At 38.2% G+C, this 18,718-nt stretch overlaps 1 protein-coding gene across 1 annotated transcript; it reads left to right on the top strand.

Annotated features, from left to right (window-relative positions):
• Positions 1-5,465: 5,465 nt before the first annotated feature.
• On the top strand, positions 5,466-7,938 carry LOC132610836 (uncharacterized). Its single transcript, XM_060325247.1, has 4 exons — positions 5,466-6,166; positions 6,272-6,346; positions 6,903-6,971; positions 7,573-7,938. The coding sequence occupies exons 1-4, from the start codon at positions 5,681-5,683 to the stop codon at positions 7,579-7,581; spliced, it is 639 nt and encodes a 212-aa protein (XP_060181230.1). The 5' UTR covers positions 5,466-5,680; the 3' UTR covers positions 7,582-7,938.
• The last annotated feature ends 10,780 nt before the right edge of the window (positions 7,939-18,718 follow it).

The raw sequence follows: 18,718 nt of genomic DNA, 5'->3' as shown, positions 1-18,718 counted from the left end.
GGAGTATGAGAATACACTCTGGACTGCTCAAGACATTCTGGGCAGATGCAGTCAATACTGCGGCCTTCTTAATTAACCGAGGACCGTCAGTTCCCTTGGATTTCAGAATTCCAGAAGAAGTCTGGAGTGGCAAGAAGGTAAATCTTTCATTTCTGAAAGTGTTCGGTTGCTTATCATATGTTCATAATGATGATACGGCTAAAAGCAAGCTTGATCCAAAATCAAAGAAGTGTTACTTTATTGGCTATGGTGACACCGAGCTTGGGTACCGATTTTGGGATGAACAAAATCGGAAGATCATCCGAAGCAGGAATGTTGTCTTTAACGAAGAGGTACTGTACAAAGACAAGCTGCAAAAGAATTCAGAATGTCAGGACAAGGAATCAGAAATAGTCGATTTGAGGGACTTTCCGGCACCTGAGCCGCAGCCAGGTACAACCGAGGCAGAGGAACAAACAATCCGAGAAGCTGCTGATGAAAGTGCTGATTCTGAAACAAATGAACAGACGCCAACGCCAATCACAGAGTTGCGTAGATCATCCAGGATCAGGAAGCCGCTTCACAGGTACTCTCCATCCCTCAACTACATTCTACTCACTGATAGAGGGGAGCCGGAATGTTATGAAGAAGCAATGCAAGTCGATGAATCGACTAAGTGGGAGCTGGCAATGAAGGATGAAATGGATTCACTATCGGCAAATCATACATGGGAATTATCCAAGTTGCCAAAGGATAAAAAGGCATTGCAAAACAAATGGGTTTATCGGATAAAGGAAGAACCCAATGGAAGCAAGCGTTATAAAGTAAGGCTGGTTGCAAAGGGATTTCAACAGAAAGAAGGCATTGACTATACGGAGATCTTCTCTCCCGTAGTCAAGATGGTGACTATCAGAACTGTTCTTGGGCTGGTAGCAAAGGAAAATCTACATCTGCAACAGATGGACGTGAAAACTGCATTTCTTCACGGTGATCTAGACGAGGAAATCTACATGCGACAGCCGGAGGGATTCAAAATCAAAGGAAAGGAGAATCTGGTGTGCAAACTTCAAAAGAGTCTGTACGGACTAAAACAGGCTCCAAGACAGTGGTATTTAAAGTTTGACAGCTTTATGAAGAAAGCTGATTTTTCAAGGTGCGAGGCAGATCACTACTGTTACTTCAAAAAATTTGAAGACTCGTACATGATACTGCTACTCTATGTCGACGACATGCTAATCGTAGGAGCAAACCTACAGGAGATTGATCGGTTGAAAAAAGGGTTATCGGAAGAGTTTGCAATGAAGGATTTGGGAGCTGCAAAGCAAATCCTTGGGATGAGAATCGACCGAAGCAAGGAGGGCATCAAACTCTCACAAGAAGAATATGTGAGGAAAGTTATCAAAAGGTTTAACATGCATGATGCCAAGCCAGTCAGCACTCCCTTGGCTGGACACTTTCGGTTGTCAAAGGATCAGTCGCCGACAACCGAGGATGAGAAGAAGCAGATGGACAAGATATCTTATGCATCTGCAATCGGTAGTCTTATGTATGCAATGATATGTACAAGGCCAGACATTGCACATGCAGTGGGAGTTGTCAGCCGATTTATGAGCAATCCGGGAAAGCAACACTGGGAGGCTGTGAAGTGGATATTCAGATATCTGAAAGGCAGCTCGAGTTCAGCTCTGTATTTCCGAAAATCAAAAACAGGATTGCAAGGGTATGTTGATGCTGACAATGGTGGTGATATTGATAGCAGAAAGAGCACATCCGGGTATGTTTACACCTTCGGAGGTACTGCAATCTCTTGGGTTTCCAAGTTGCAAAAGATAGTAGCTCTCTCTAGTTGTGAGGCTGAGTACGTTGCTGTGACGGAGGCCACAAAGGAAATGATGTGGCTACAATCTTTTCTGCGGGAATTGGATCAGGACCACGAGGGAAGTGTGTTATATTGTGATAGCCAAAGCGCCATTCATTTGGCAAAGAACCCGGTTTACCATGCTCGAACGAAGCACATACAACTCCGGTACCATTTCATTAGATCAGCTTTGGAAGATGGAGCGCTAGTGCTTGAGAAGATCGCAGGGAGTCAGAATCCAGCAGACATGCTGACAAAGGCAGTGACGATAGACAAACTGAAGCTATGCTCAACTTCAGTTGGCCTGCACGAAGTATGAAAGTAGGAAAGAGCTGCTGCATCGATCAAAGTGTGAAGACAAATTAAAATTAGTCTTCAAGTGGGAGATTTGTTAGGTGTGGAATTGGCCAAACAAGTCAATTCTTTTGTTCACATAGTCGTGATGTAAGCGCTTACCTCATAATAGTTGTGATGTAAGCGCTTACCTCATCATAGGAAATTCATTCCTATAAATAGGTAGCTTATGGTTCATTTGTAAGATATCATCAAGATCATTTGCTAAACACATCCCAAAGAGAGAGAAAAAAAATCTAAGAGAAATACTCTTAGTGAAAGGCCTAAGTAAGAGAAGGTCTTTGAGAGAATTTTCTGTGGTAAAATTCTTGAGTGTAATTGGGATTGGGGTTGTGAGGTTGAGTGTTGTAAACACTTGTAATATTTCTTCTTTAATAAGATCTGCAGCAGCAACGTGGACGTAGCTCTCACATTGAGGGTGAACCACTATAAATCTGTGTGTGCTATTTATTCTTCGCTTACATCACGGCGTAAGTAGGTTCTGTCTAAGGAGGTTGGTATTTAAGTGGTCCAGCTGTGACCCTCCAATCTTTCCTGGGAACCTGCTTACAAAGGTCGGATTTGGGATTCAAATCCTAACACATTCCACTGCGCCTGTGGACCCATCTCCTGCATCGGGCCCCACTCAAGAGACCGTTGAGGAGCCAGCTCAGGAGCCCTCTCACCAGGCATCTCAGGAGGCCGTCGACACACAAGTTTGATTTTTACTCTAAAATAAAATAATTTATTAATTATTTGTTTATTTTAGGTTAAATCTAATCTAAATTATTTATATATTATTTCAAGTTCATTCCACTGCACCTGTGGACCCATCTCCTGCACCGGGCCCCACTCAAGAGACCGTTGCGGAGCCAGCTCAGGAGCCCTCTCACCAGGCATCTCAGGAGGCCGTCGACACACAGGTTTGATTTTTACACTAAAATAAAATAATTTATTAATTATTTGTTTATTTCAGGTTCATTTTAGAATAAATCTAAATTAAATTGTTTATATGTTATTTCAGGTTCATTCCTCTGCGCCTGTGGACCCATCTCCTGATGAGATTGACGAGGAGCCATGTTATGAACCGGCCCCACCGCCCACCGTCATTTCCCATAGAAAGCATGTTATGAACCGGGGTCCGGGTCGAAAGAATGGAAGGAAGGGAAGCAAGGATGATCATGCCATAGAGCTTGTACAGATTAAGAGGAGGAAGGGGGATGGAGATGATGCTGGTGGTGGTGGGGTTAGCCTTAGGCCTAGCCGAACTCTAAAGGTTCCCACTTGTGGGATCTGAGATTGTGAATGCTATAAATAAAGTGTACATTTTATGTTATTATTTTCTTAATGATAATTAGTTATCTTAATAATAACTCGTGCGACGGATTGAAAAAAACGTGATTTTAGTAGGTTAAAAAAAAGTAACCTATTAAATTTGTGCGTAAAAGTGAAAGTGAAAAAACTTAAAGTGTAAGGATAATTAACCGTTCACGCATAGAGGGGGGGCCTGTTTTATGGTTGCCTGCTTCACGCACGAATTTCGTGCGTGAAAGGCCCAAAGTGCAGTTTTGCAGTTTGGTCCTTTCACGCACGAAATTCGTGCGTGAAACCTATTAATGTGTTTTTTTTTTTTTGTACTAGTTTGGTTCAACTTTTTATTTTTTTTGTACTACTTAAGTCGCGGATTCGTACGCAAACCTTACATTATCTTGGGAGGTAGAGAAACTTATAATGTATAGACTATTCATGCGGAATAATAATATCAGGATTTTTATGCAGAAATTGCTTATTCTAAAGTTTTTTTCTTTTTGTGTGTGTGTGTTTAGTTACTCTATTCATATATTCCTATTTCACATTTTATTTTGCATAACATATGCATAATTTTTTATATAGCAACTTATACGAGTTTTAGCAATTTGTAAGTTATGACGGACTCTGCGTATACTTGTGCAAGATTTTATTAGTATGAGATTATTGTTTTCAATACGGTAAACCAAACCCTTTGTGTAAACTACTATGTTCTTAATATTGCCCCACCTTTGGCTCTTCAAAATTCAAACTAACTAGAAAATTAAAGGGAAAATTAAGCTTTGAGTGTCTACTGGGGCATTTAGTTTGCGAAAATCAGTCCAATAATCAACTTCTTACCCCAGTTAACACTCTCAGTCATCTAGTTCATTGATTTTAGCCGAATTGTTCTTTTATTACCACATTGCCTAATCCAATCCAAATAACAAATTCGTCTAATAGGCCCTATAAATGAAAATTCTCAAATAACGTGGAATAAGGGAGTATGTGATACTTCTCAAGGAAAAGCTTTATAAGGGCTGGCTGAGTGGTTGACTATATGCTACTTGAAGAGCTTTGAAGACATAAATTTGAGAAGAGCCAAAGACATTAACTCGATAAATTATAACGTAACGAAATCATTTAATTCCAAGAACGTTTATTTACTTTTTTGTTTCAATTGAACGTAGGATAAAAATACTTTTCATTATCTTTTTCTGAAAGATATTCTAGAATCGGATTTATTTCCTAAATAACCACATATGATAGTACTCCTATGATGATGCTATTAAAAACAGAAAGCGGTTGTGGCCCCTCAGTCGTTGATATATTATAAGTTTGATCCTCATAATATATGCCTAAATATATTTAAACTTTAATATGTTGAAAAATATTTTTTTTATCCTTTATACAAGAGATGTGTTTTAGACTATTTTTGAAACTTTTTTTTTTTTGGGTAAATTAATTGATTATATTACCAAGTGAGAATTACAAAGCAGGAAAGAAAAAAAACAAACAAACTGGACAACTCCCAGCTTTGCAAGCAACTACTACAAAATACCACCTTTATATCAATCAAATTACACAAGCTCAGAACATCACAAACAACATGCTAAAATAGCCAAACAAGTAACTGAGAGAATTTTAGAGTATGTAACGGTATGGTTAGTCTTGGTTTCAATCTGCCCCTGAGAAGCACATCGTGGATAATCTGTCTCACTAGTACTGTGAAATCTCTGGACTTTCCTTGAAAAATTCTTTAAGATAATACACAAATAGTCAGATGATGCAATGGTATATAATTCGTCAAATTTGTGAAGATTCATTATGAGTAAAGGGATCAAACTTACGTATTTCATTAACTAATACTAAATGTCCTCAGTCAAATATTAAAAAGATCAAAATTAACATTTAGTGATATTGGAGAGACGGAATGTGCAAATTGTTAGTCAATTTGTGATGACTAATCAGTCATCACAAGCAGAGACACCAATATCACATATTTCAATTAATTAAATGTTAAATATGCTTAATCAAATATCAAGGACTAAAATTAAAAAAAAAAATCAATATTTGAGGACTAAAATGTGAAAAATTATTAAACTCAACCGCTAAGCAGCAAAATGTCGTTATATAACTGGCGCGCATTCATCATTTCATCTTCAAGAAATCAGTTAGAAAGAAAGAAATTACAGTTCCAAGAAACAGAAAACATATCAAAATATGACTTACAACATTCACAGTTCCTCCACAGTCCACCACCACCACCCTTCTGTCACTACCACCGCCACCATCTCCGGTGAAAAAACAGAAAACAATACAGTGTCTCTAAAGAGAAAAAAGTCTCATTCACCACCACTCTCTTCTCCTAAAAGAGTCACTCTCAATTCACCAATTACTGCTTTTTCACCCTTGTCCAAAAGGGTGTCTGCTAAATCACCTTTTTCTACCAACACCACTAATGCCACGGTGGCACCACCATTACCGCTATTTTCAAGATTCACAACAACAACACAGCCTAATAGTATCAAGAATCTGCGCCGAACACTCTCAGAACCACCAGTTTTTAAATCTTTTACTGACTTTTGTCATTACATCAATTCACAGTCACCAGAAAATGACAAGAACATTAATTCAATCTCTGTGAAATCGCAGCGTCTTCCTAGATCAATTTCTGCTCCCACTGATGCTGATATTCTGGACGTGAAGGTGAGATATTGCACGAAATAGTGTTTAAGTTTACTTATTATTCTTTTTTGTGATTAGTTCAAATTCATACTGTAGTTACTTTCTTTGGTTGCATTAAATTTGCAGGGACAAAAAGAGTTATTAAATGAACAAGATACTACTGCTCCTGATAATGAAGAGAGTAACAGTGACAATTCTGAGGTTTTTTTTTCTTTCTTTCTTTTCAGAGTAATTTTGCGTGTAGGTTTTCTTGGTTAATTATAGTTTAAAGATTTTCGATGAGATAATTGCTACTGTATTATGTTTAAACATGAATCTAGCGTCTAAATTAATCTTTATAAGTTTCTTTTTAGTTTTTGGTTTAGTAAGAAAGAATTTTTACTGCAATTTATTAGTTAAACTTCTTTGTTTCTCAGCTGAACATATCGTATTTACTCTTTTTTTTCTTTCTTTCTGTCGAAATGTTATTATTCTGAGGTCTTTTTTTTTTTTTTCTTCTCCTTTCACAGTAATTTTGCATGTAGCTTTTCTTCGTTGATTATCGTTTAAAGATTTTCGATGAGAGATAATTGCTAATGTATTTTGTTTAAACATGAATCTAGCGTCTAAGTTAATCTTTCTATGTTTCTTTTTAGCTTTAGGTTTAGTAAGAAGGAAGTTATAATTCTTTGTTTCTCAGCTGAAAATATCGTATTTCTCTTTTTCCTTCTGGCGAAATGTAATTAATATTTTAATTCGTTGGGTAAAAAATTTGCAGACATTAAAACAACTTACCAATGAAGATACTGCTTCTGATAAAGACGAGGACACGAGTAACAATTCTGAGGTCTTTTTCTTTCTTTGATTTTCACATTAATTTTACTACTATTATTTTCTAAACGTTACTATCTTGATGTTTGTGAATGTTGAAGTCGAGCTTAAAATTCTTTATTCTTGAAGTTATTTTCTGAATTAGAAAAAGTATTAGTTGCATTTCAAGATGAGTGATTTTCTTGGTTGATTACAGTTAAGGGCCCTTTTTTAATCAAATTATGTTATTTAAGTATTTCAAATACCGAATTATTGTATAAGCAGACACTTGGTTGACATATATATTTTCAAATATTTGATATTCAATATTTGAATAGTAGATATTTTCGGGTCTGTTTTTTGTGTTGGTCTTTATATTTTTGCTCCTCATAACAAATAACTTTTGTCGGGGCATAATTTTATATTTTCGCATAGTAATATCGCACAAGTTATGTTCCATCTTAAAGAACTTATGTCCCACTAGGCATAAGTTTGATTTTGAAGGGAAAAAGTTAAAGACCAGCCCATTTGAAGGGCAAACCCTCCAATTTCTTGGATATTTTCAACTTAGAGTTGCAATTTTGTTTTAAAATCTAGCATCTAAATCTGCCTTTTCTTTTCATTTGTTTCAATTGTAGAAGTCTTAAGGGTGGAAGCTGGTGACATGGCATGCATGCATGGAGATCTTTCAATCGTCACAGGAACTGTTCATAAAAATAATATTGACCACGTTAAATGTTAGTTACGTTTTAGTGAAATAGTGGCTCTTCTAGGGTTTTATTTTCTTTGCTCTTCTAACTTGTTATATCATCTTACAACAGTTGTATAGTGTTGCTAATTTTTTCTTCTATTAATGTTGAGAGGTGTGTCAAAAGCTAGGTGCATCAGATCGTGAAGCACATTAATTAGGACTAGATAATTGTAACATTTCTTAAGTTGCAGTTATATGGATGATTTGGGAGCTTTTTGATCATGTTATATACTATATGCCATGTTCTCCTTCGTTTGCCACTAATGCACTAATAAAGAGCAGCCAAATAGAGAACTGTTTTTGCTAGGAAATTAATTTTGAACATATTTCTCCTTTTGTAATATCGTCACTTCACATGAATTATTGATCCATAAAAGGCCTTGTATTTTGTAATGACGTATGTTAATTAGGCACTACATATAACTATCATTTTCTATCAAAATAAAAGTTATATGAATGATTTTTTCTATATTTTGACTTAATTACCTAGAAAAGAAACTATTCAACTAGGAGGTATGTTACTAATAAGGTGGTTTGTCAAACATCAAGTTTTTTGTCCTTCCTTTTTTAATGAATGAACATGCATGTTGGTCTTCCCTAGAAATTAGGAGATCCAGGAGCAAGTGGCCAGTAAAGAGGAATTGTAAGGAATGATGAAGAGGATGATTTATATATTTGCTTTGGTTTTGCATTGTTTATAGGGGAAATAAAAAATTATACTCCAATGAAAGATACAGCCAATTAATGATGCATGGATTGCATGCGTTTGTAATGGATTTTAATAATATGTTCATGGCGGAGTATGGATTTGTAGTCAAACAAAGTGAACAGGGTGTGGAAGGAATATTATAACATTGCCTATATTATGCATGTGTCTTTACATGTGTATCATGTACAAAATGTGTAAGTCTAGTGTCGACTCAAGATGCATCTAGAGTCTCACTCTCGACTCAAGATGCATCTTTCTTTGGAGGATTGTTATAAGAGAAATTAACTCTAATTTGTTGTGGGTAAACACCAAATTAAGATATAGCGAGATGATTGAATTTTTTTTTGTAGCACAACGCAATAAGTTTCAAATCTAACTTTTGAAAATGAATAAACCTGTGATAGAGAGTGTTTTTCCCCTCTCAATTATCGAAATACTTGTAGTTATATGTTATCTATAGTTTCAACATTAAAGTAGTGATTATGTTAAATTAAAAAAAAATGCTAAAAAACGTGCTTATTATTGCAGGAAGAGCGTCTGATTAGATTAGCTAAATTAATTTATGTTTCTTAATCAAGAACATACTCCCATCACAAAAAGATTATCTTAGTTACTATTTGAACAATTTTTTTTATCATAATTTTTTCCAATACTTTTTAAATATTTTAATTTGTTTACTATTGCAATTTATAGTACGTACTTTCTAAATATATGATTTTTATTTAAAAAATATTAAATACTCTATGTCCGAATTTCACCCCGAACATAAATTAAGTCGACAATAGTTCCGAATCACGACAATTATTTTTGAGATGGAGGAAGTATACCACATATATTAAGTCAGTGGTCACATGTCCAGATGTCACAGTCTTCTCCGTTGATTACTACGTGTTTGTTTTTAAGGTCCTTGCTTATATTATAGTTTCACCCGTTAATCCCAAACCTTTCAATATCACCACGCGCAACTTTCCACTAAATTAGGAATATTAAAAAAAGAATTTCTTTTAGTCTGTCTCATACGGTCATACCACATACACTAATTATGTGCGATTTGTTTCATAATAATTATGATTCTTTTATTTTCCTAAAATATAAAAGAAAACAGATCTAGATAATTGGATTGGACTCCTCACTGCTCTCCATTTTTCTTAGAGTCCGCAATTTTTGTAGGATAAAAAAAAAGTTAACTAAACTAACAAAAAAAAAAAAAAAACATAAGTAGATTTCACGTATTAATTTAGTGTATGAAAGGATCAAACTGCAAAAATAAGAGTTTGGCATGAAATTTGTGCGTGAATGAGCCCAAAGTCAATTCTTGAATACCTATCACCTCTTTTTTTTTTTTTTTTTTTTCTTTCTCCTTGAGGGAGGGTTTGTGGTGGCGGCAGAATGAGGGGGTGGGGGGTATTGAAACTAACCTAGTTGAAAAATGAAACTTAAAGGTGTGAACCAAAGTCAATTCTTGAAAGGAGAACAGAATGGTGGAAGGACCGGAAAGTAACAGGATGAAGAACCACCTTATAGACTAATCATTAGATCTAGATATCAAGAACTTGTTTTTGAAAATGATAAAACTAAACACACGGTCATCATTTGCCTTTTTCAAACCCCCACTTACCTTCTATCATTTGGATGGGTTAGTTAATCGATTACAAGAAATCCAACTAGTTCATGTTCCCTTTTGTCATTTTGCACCCTTAACAGCACCGAAGGAATAAAGATCAATCATTTTTTCCCCATAGCATTTTTTTAATTCAAAATCTAAGTGACTAGAAGATTCACAGTTTGCAACTGTTGTTGATTGAATTGGTTTTTTTTTTTTTTTTGCTAATATTCAAAGTATCAATATTCTACATATGAATGAGTATATCATGGCCTATCAACAAAGACAAACATTACAATATGGAATTTAGTGATAGGCATGATGGAACCTTATGCAGTGACTCGTTTCAAGAATTGACTTTGGGCTCATTCACGCACAAATTTCGTGTGTGAAAGGCCAAACTCTTATTTTTACAGTTTGGTCCTTTCACGCACTAAATTAGTGCGTGAAACCTACTTATGTTTTTTTTTTTTTTTTTTTTTAGTTTGGTTTAACTTTTTTTTTTTGTCCTACAAAAGTCGCGGACTCTTTTTTCAAGTTCTATCTTGGATTAAAGACACATGACATGAGTTAGAATTAATGTCTAAGATTTAATTGACTAAAACAAGGCCTTAATCATGATTTACATAATTAATAACTTATCCATAAATATATTAAAAATATTTTCTCTCTCTTCCTATTTTACTTTTCCATTTTTTTCAATCACGACAAGTCTTTAATGGTGATATTTTACAGAATATAGACAACTCTTTCAGAAATATACGATTACTAATTGAATAATGGGGTCTATATTATGTGAATTACTAAGCATCATAATTGAAAAAAATGAAAAATATCACCAATTGAATAATGGAGTCTATTTCTGCGTAGGGAAAAAAATTAAGTGGGAAAATTAATCGGGTAAAGAAAAGATATTTTACTGCGTAGGAAAAGTAAAATAGGAAGAGAGATAAAATATTTAAATATATTTATGGATAAGTTACTAATTATGTAATTCATGATTAGGGCCTTGTTTTAGTCAATTAAATCTTAGCCATTAATTTTAACTCATACCATGTGTCTCTAATCTAAGGTAGAACTTGGAGAAAACGGAAAGAAGGGAAATGGAGAGAACCCAATCCCATATAATTGACGATACGAGCTATGCCGGATATAATATCTTGATCTATTGTCTACACACATTTTGCAGAAAAAGTTGGATCTATGATCACAAGATTATCTTTTATTTAAGAACTATTAAGAGAATTGCATGTTTGGCCACAATAATATTTTAATATTTGTAGATGCTTACTTTACAATACTTTAAAATACTGACGAGATATTACAGAGATTGTTTGAAAAGTATTTTAAGTGAATAATAGTTTTCAATTACAGATTTTCCACCTTTTTTCTAGATAAATTTTATGTTCAAATACAATTTCTAACTTTCAAAAACTTTTTAAACATAATTTTTAAATTATTTTTATGCACCAACCGAATATAATTCTAATTGTCTACTTATAGAATTTTCTTTTTAGTTTTTTTTTAAAATATATATAAAAAAAAAAAAAAAAGTTAGCAGGATCTAATTTGGGGTTTGGGCGAGTGTGGGACAAACTATGGAAGCCCAAAACTCATTTTGATAAAGATATATTAGCAGCTCAACAAGTTGAACAACTTCCTAATAAGGCAAAGAAAAATGTATTCTTTGAGGAGAAAAGGAATGGTATGTCTCAAATGGGGAGTAAACTGTTAGGGCTGGGCATAAATATCGAAAATCAAAAAATCGAACCGAATCGAAACTTCAACAAATCGAACCGAATCGAACTAGTTTGGTTCGGTGTTTGGCATTCACCGTAAAAAAACCGAAATCGAAATAGCCAAACCGAAGTTGGATAAAACCGAACCGAAAAATCGAACGCGCACCGATATTTAATACATTACCCAAAAAATTAAAATAGTCCAGGCCCATTAAGTTTAAAGCAAAAAAAACCCAATTGTAATAAGTCTTTTTTTGCATTTGTATCCCTAATTTTCCACTTCAATTGAGAAAATCAAATATCCTTAACAAAGAAAGGTAACTACGATGTGTCTTTAGGATTAATGTATGTCCTTTATGTGTTTTCTTAATTATTCTTATGGTATGTATATAACACCTAGTAATCCTATATCATGATTATAGTTTTCTGTTCTTGTGTATCCTGTTTGTTTGATTTTGATTTCAATTTATCAGTTTTATGTTTTATTGCTTTTGAGAATATGAATTAGTGTCAATGGAATCGCTTCTAATATTATATCAAAAAAACTGAAACCGAACCGAACCGAACTTTAAAAAACAGAAACCGAAAGAACCGAACCGAACTAGTTTGGTTCGGTGTCTACCTTCAAAAAACCGAACCCGAAATAGCCAAACCTGTTATATCCCGTGTTTTCACACATTTGGAAAGACTTGAATTATATTGGATTTTTGAGATATAAGGTCAAATTTGATATTTTGTTGAACATAGGAGTTATGCATGAAAGAATAGAGTCATGAAAGTGTGGGACAAGGCTAAGGGCAATTTTGGAATTTTGGAAATTAGTTTCGGGAATTACAAAACGTGGACTATAAGTCATTGGGCCAAAAATAATGGAATGGAATTTAAGGCCCAATGCATATGAAGTGGACGGCCATGGTGTGGCCCAAGCCCACAATTTTTATTAAATTTCCATGTGATTAATTAACATAAGGAATTATATTATATATAGTTATCTCTATCCATTAGAAGACTAAAGATAAGAAGTCAAGAACAAGAGCCAAACAAAGGGGGGGGGGGGGGGGTGTTTCGGGTGAAGCTAGGGGAAATTCACCCCCAAAAATATTGCTCCAAAAATTTATTTCTTGTTGATTTCCTACTAAGTCAAGGTTCCTTTGTAACTTGGTATAGTTGTTTTGGAGTGGGAAGCATTAGAATCACCAAAGTGATTATATCTCTAAGTGAAGAAGACTTGAAGAAAAGGTAAGAATTTCCACCTTTTTATTGTGTTGTGAAGTTTTGATTGTGTTGTAGCATATAGAAATGTGTTGATTGTGTGGAAAAATGGAAGTTTGCAAGGTGGGTTTGGAATATGGCTTGTAGCCGTGGGTGTGTGTGTGTTGTGTGGTGATAATGTGTTGAATTTATGTTATATTCTAGTTGTGATTGTAATGAAATGCATATGGGAATTGAAAGTTGGATGAATTTAGTTGATGTTGGAAAAAAATAGGCATATGGCCGTGTGGTGTATTTGGCTTGGGATAGAAAGGAATTGAGTTGTTTAGAGTGTTAAAGTGTTGTTGTGATGTTTGTAATGTAAATGAAGTTAGAATGATATAAGTTTGTATTGAATTGGAATGTAGAAAATTATGTCGTTTTAGTATGAGTTGCCGACATTAAGGAAATGAAGTTGTTTGGTTGTTAAATTGTGATGATCATTTATGAATTTGGAAGTTGGAAACATGTTATGAAGTTGTATGCCAAAGATTTGATGTTTTGCATAAGTTATGACTTTGACGGAAAGTTGTATATTATGTATATCGAATGTATAACTTAAGGAAAATGATATGAAATGGTTCTAGAACTATATGGTGATGATCTTGATTGTTAATGAATGTGAAATTATTGATGTTAGTTTGAAAGTTTGGGTTAGAATGAAGGTTATGTCAACTTGTGAGAAAGGTGACTAGTTGAAGGATATTTGTGTTTTTAATGTTCATTGTTGATATTGATGTTGTCGTTTGGGTTGTTGTTGATGATTTATAGCCGAGTTGAATTCTTGGGGTGCTATATGTATAGGGGAAGTGCTGCCGAAATTTCGGTAGACAAATATGCATTAAGTTGGAACTTTGGTATTCATGGCTCACAATTGGTAAACTTGACCAATTGCAGTTTTTCGACGAAACGGGAAGTGAGTTTGGAAAGGCGTAAAGAGCTTGAAAGGTATGTAAAGCAACCCCAATTCTTCCCTTGGCATGCCCTTAGTGTGTTAGGGTCGGATCCGGGCCTCGAAGGACCTCTTGGCCCTCGGAATCCGCAAGAGAAAATCTCAGTTTTTCATTCAGTGGAATTGAACCACTTTAGTATGCTTTTCCGAAAAATTATGCAACTTTGCTCCAAATTACTTGGAAAGTCATAGAATGTTTGTAGAACCTTTTTAAGTGATACTATAAGCTTAGAGGGCACAATTTGAGCCCGCCGCCTTATTTGTCCCGAGGCGGGCCCACTATTCCCGGTTTTGCCCTTAATGTACTAAAGCTTCCTTTTTAGGCGATTTTTGAAAGAAATGTTTTGACTATCATACTAATCGCCTAATAAACATTGTTTTAAATATTCTATTAAATCTTATAAATTATTTTGACACCCGGAATGACTTCGGGAAAGTTATACTTCTGTAATTTATTATGATATCCGAAATGCATTTATTATGATCCCGTCCGACTCCATTGGATCTGTTTGGCTTTGATACGCTTCATCGAGTCTTTGAAAACATTTATGATATTTTTAAATTGCATTAGTTTCTCACTACTCCATTCGTGGATGTCCCAATGTTTCCCACACTGAGCCCGGGCCAGGATATGTTGTCAAGCGTAATTCTCTGCATTGTTCGCCGCGTCCCGATGTGAGGGGGCAGGTATACGCGTACATGGGTCTGTGGAGTATGATGTGCCATGTCCGCCTATTCTGATCTGATCTGTTATGGCCATTTTGATATGACATTTTATGATACGGGGCCACGCCCCTTTTTCTGATTCCTCTGTATTGTGTCACCAGTGTCGGGAGGGTGGCCACGTTCTGTCTGCCGAGTCCCGTGGCAGGGGCCGGATATGATATGACATATGTTTCTGTACACATTCTGTTTGTTTTGGAAATATGCATCTGACACTCTGGATTTTGTACTCACTTTCTGTAACCGTTATGATTTGACTTCTGTGATTCCGCTTTACATATTCAGTACATATTTCGTACTGACCCCCTTTCTTCGGGGGCTGCGTTTTCATGCCGCGCAGGTACAGACGACAGGTTCGCTGATCCACACGTTTAGGATCCCATTTCTGCTATTTTGGGGCGCTCTCTTCTTCAGAGCCCATCTTTTGGTACAGTCTGTCACTGCTATCTGGATATGTACATTGTTCTGGGTATGACGGGGCCCTGTCCCGTCTTATGATTATGTTATGTTCTGTAGAGGTCTGTGGATATATCTGTGTGGGTTCTGTACATATGTTTGGGATACTTTGTTCTATGATGGCCTTATCGGCCTATGTGTGCCAAGTCTGCTTTTCTGCTAAATTCTGTAGCGTCCACTAATATTATTATTATATTATTATCTGTTAATATGTTAATTTGGGTATCGGGTACGTATGGGTGCCCAGCTCGGGCACTGGTCGCGGCCCACGGGGTTGGGTCGTGACAAAAGTGGTATCAGAGCGGTTCGTCCTCGGATTGTCCACAGACCGTGTCTAGTAGAGTCTTGTTTATCGGTGTGTTGTGCACCACACCTATAAACAGGAGGCTACAGGGCATTTAGGATACTACCCTTCTTTCTGTCTTAGATCGTGCGATAGAGCTGTGTTATCAGGATGACCCCTCCCTAACGAGTGGCTATATTTGCAGATATGCCTCCAAAAAAGGCAACAGCGGCCCAAAAGGCCAAGTCAGCAGCCTTGGGAGAGACTAGCCGGGTCTAGAGGATTACCAGGGCCCAGGCACATATTGCTCCGGAGACTTTGCCCCAGACAGAGGGTTCTTCTACACCGCCACTCGTGGAGGAGATTGGGGCGGCCGCAGCCGCAGATCGGGGGGCGGCTCCACCGCCAGCTCCCGTAGTTCCAGTACTTGAGCCTCCAGCTCCACGGCCAGGCACTGAGGATCAGTCTATGAGGGAGGCAGTCCAGTTACTGACTAGACTTGTGGCAGGGCAGGTTCAGGGGCATGGACTGGGAGGTGACCGGGCAGTCAGGCGTGATAGTTCGAGAGCCCGTGAGTTTTTGACTTGTAGTCCTCCAGAGTTCTTCGAGACAAAGCCCGAGGAGGATCCTGAGGAGTTTATCAGGAAGATGCGGCGCACTCTAGATTTGATTAATGCTTCCGAGACAGAGTCAGTCGCGTTAGCTTCGTACCGGTTATATGATGTGGCGGCAAACTGGTACGAGTCATGGGGGATATCCAGGGGGACGGCGCTCCCCCAGCAGTTTGGGGCGATTTTTCTCAGGCATTTCTTGGACATTTTCTGCCCCCAGAGTTGCGACGAGCCAAATCTGATAGATTCTTATTATTGAGGCAGAAGGGCCGCAGTGTCCGGGACTATAGTTTGGAGTTTGATTCCTTGGCCCGATATGCACCTGCTGTGGTGACTACTATGGCGGACCGGATGCACAGATATATTATGGGGCTGGATCGGTATTTTGTTGATAGCTGCTTAGTATTGGCTGCTCAGCCCGGTATGGACATTGCCCGTATTCAGGCCCACGCCCAGGGCATGGAGGATCGGGGCAGAGGAGGACACCAGCCTGACAGGGGCCAGGATCGGAGACAGCCCAAGAGGGCCAGGTCATCTGGAGATTTTCGGGGCAGACAGCCCCAACAGCCGCAGCAGCCTAGCAGATTTTCATCTCAGCCGGCGCAGAGCGCACCTCCCCAGCCTACAGGTCGCAGATTCGATAGCCCAGGGTATTCAGGAGCAGGCCAGAGCTCCAGGGCTTCAGGTTCGCGGACAGATAGGGGTTCTGGTCAGATGAGGCCACCCAGGGTTCAGTGTTCTCTTTGTGGCAGATATCATCCGGGGGAGTGCTACAGAGCCACCGGTGCATGCTTTTCTTGTGGTCGTCAGGGCCATTCTGTGAGAGATTGCCCGTATAAGGGTAGTTCGGGTGGTGCAGCGCAGCCTACCGGATCAGCCGCTGGGTCTTCATCTTCGCCAGTGGCTATGCGCCCTACGGGGCAGGGTATTCCAGCGCCAGCGGGTCGCGGCAGAGGCCGTGGTGGAGCTTCTGGTATTAGCGGTCCTTCGAACCGCATTTATGCTTTGACCAGCCGCCAGGATCAGGAGGCATCTCCTAATGTCGTTACAGGTACTTTATTGGTCTTCTCTCGGTCTGTGTATGCACTAATTGATCCAGGTTTGACTTTATCATATATTTCACCACTTGTTGCCGGTAAAATTGGTATTATGTCTGAACCTATAGAGCCATTTGAGGTAGCCACACCGATCGGGGACTTTATTGTAGCGAAACAAGTATATAAAGATTGTTCTGTAATTGTTTGTGACCGTGACACTAAGGCAGATCTGGTAGAGTTAGATATGACTGAATTTGATGTTATTATGGGTATGGATTGGTTAGCTTCCTGTTACGCTAATGTTGACTGCCAGAATAAGGTGGTTCGCTTCCAGTTTCCCGGGGAGCCAGTTATAGAATGGGCTGGTAATACAGCATCGCTGAAGGGTAAGTTTATTTCTTACCTTAAGGCGAAGAAAATGATCAGAAAGGGTTATATCTATCATCTGGTACGGGTGCAAGACTTGGGAGCAGAGATGCCGACACTTCAGTCAGTCCCCGTGGTTAGTGAGTTTCCAGATGTTTTCCCCGACGAGCTTCCAGGTCTTCCTCCAGAGCGGGAGATAGACTTCTCTATTGACTTACTCCCAGACACTCAGCCTATCTCTATTCCTCCGTACAGAATGGCGCCTGCAGAATTAAAGGAGTTGAAGGAGCAGCTGAAAGATTTGTTGGATAAGGGTTTCATCAGACCCAGTACTTCGCCTTGGGGAGCCCCGGTATTATTTGTGCGTAAGAAAGACGGGTCGCTGCGTATGTGTATTGATTATCGGCAGCTGAATAAGGTAACTATAAAGAATAAATACCCCCTCCCCAGGATTGATGATTTGTTTGATCAGGTGCAGGGCGCTAAGTGTTTTTCGAAGATAGATCTTCGATCCGGCTACCACCAGGTACGAGTACGAGAGGCCGATATCCTTAAGACAGCTTTCCGGACCCAATATGGGCATTATGAATTCAGGGTTATGTCTTTTGGGCTTACTAATGCCCCCGCAGTATTCATGGATTTGATGAACCGGGTATTCAGGTCATTCTTGGATATGTTTGTAATTGTATTCATTGATGATATCCTGGTTTATTCTCGGTCTGAGGCAGAGCACGCAGATCATCTGAGATTGGTATTAGGGGTACTCCGGCATCAGAAATTATATGCAAAATTTTCTAAGTGTGAATTCTGGCTGTCTTCAGTGGCTTTCTTGGGGCATATTATTGCAGCTGATGGTGTCCGGGTGGACACACAGAAGATTGAGGCCGTGAAGAATTGGCCCGGACCTACGACGCCCACAGAGGTACGCAGTTTCCTGGGGCTAGCAGGTTATTACAAGAGGTTTGTGGAGAAGTTTGCTTCGATTTCAGCGCCTTTGACAAGGCTGACTCAGAAGGGAGCTAAGTTCCAGTGGTCTGATGCTTGTGAACGGAGCTTCCAGTTGCTGAAGGAGAAGCTGACTTCAGCCCTAGTTCTGACTCTTCCAGAGGGACCGGACGGGTATGTTATTTATTGTGACGCTTCTGGTATGGGGTTAGGCTGTGTATTGATGCAGCACGGCAGAGTTATAGCGTATGCTTCCCGGCAGCTCAAAAAGCATGAGAAGAATTATCCTACCCACGATCTGGAGCTCGCAGCGGTGATTCATGCTCTGAAGATATGGAGACACTATTTATATGGCGTT

Source organism: Lycium barbarum, chromosome 9 (genome assembly GCF_019175385.1).
Source record: "Lycium barbarum isolate Lr01 chromosome 9, ASM1917538v2, whole genome shotgun sequence".
Lineage (NCBI taxonomy): Eukaryota > Viridiplantae > Streptophyta > Magnoliopsida > Solanales > Solanaceae > Lycium > Lycium barbarum.
The sequence above is the reverse complement of the archived record's forward strand: the minus strand, read 5'-3'. Positions and strand labels throughout refer to the sequence as shown.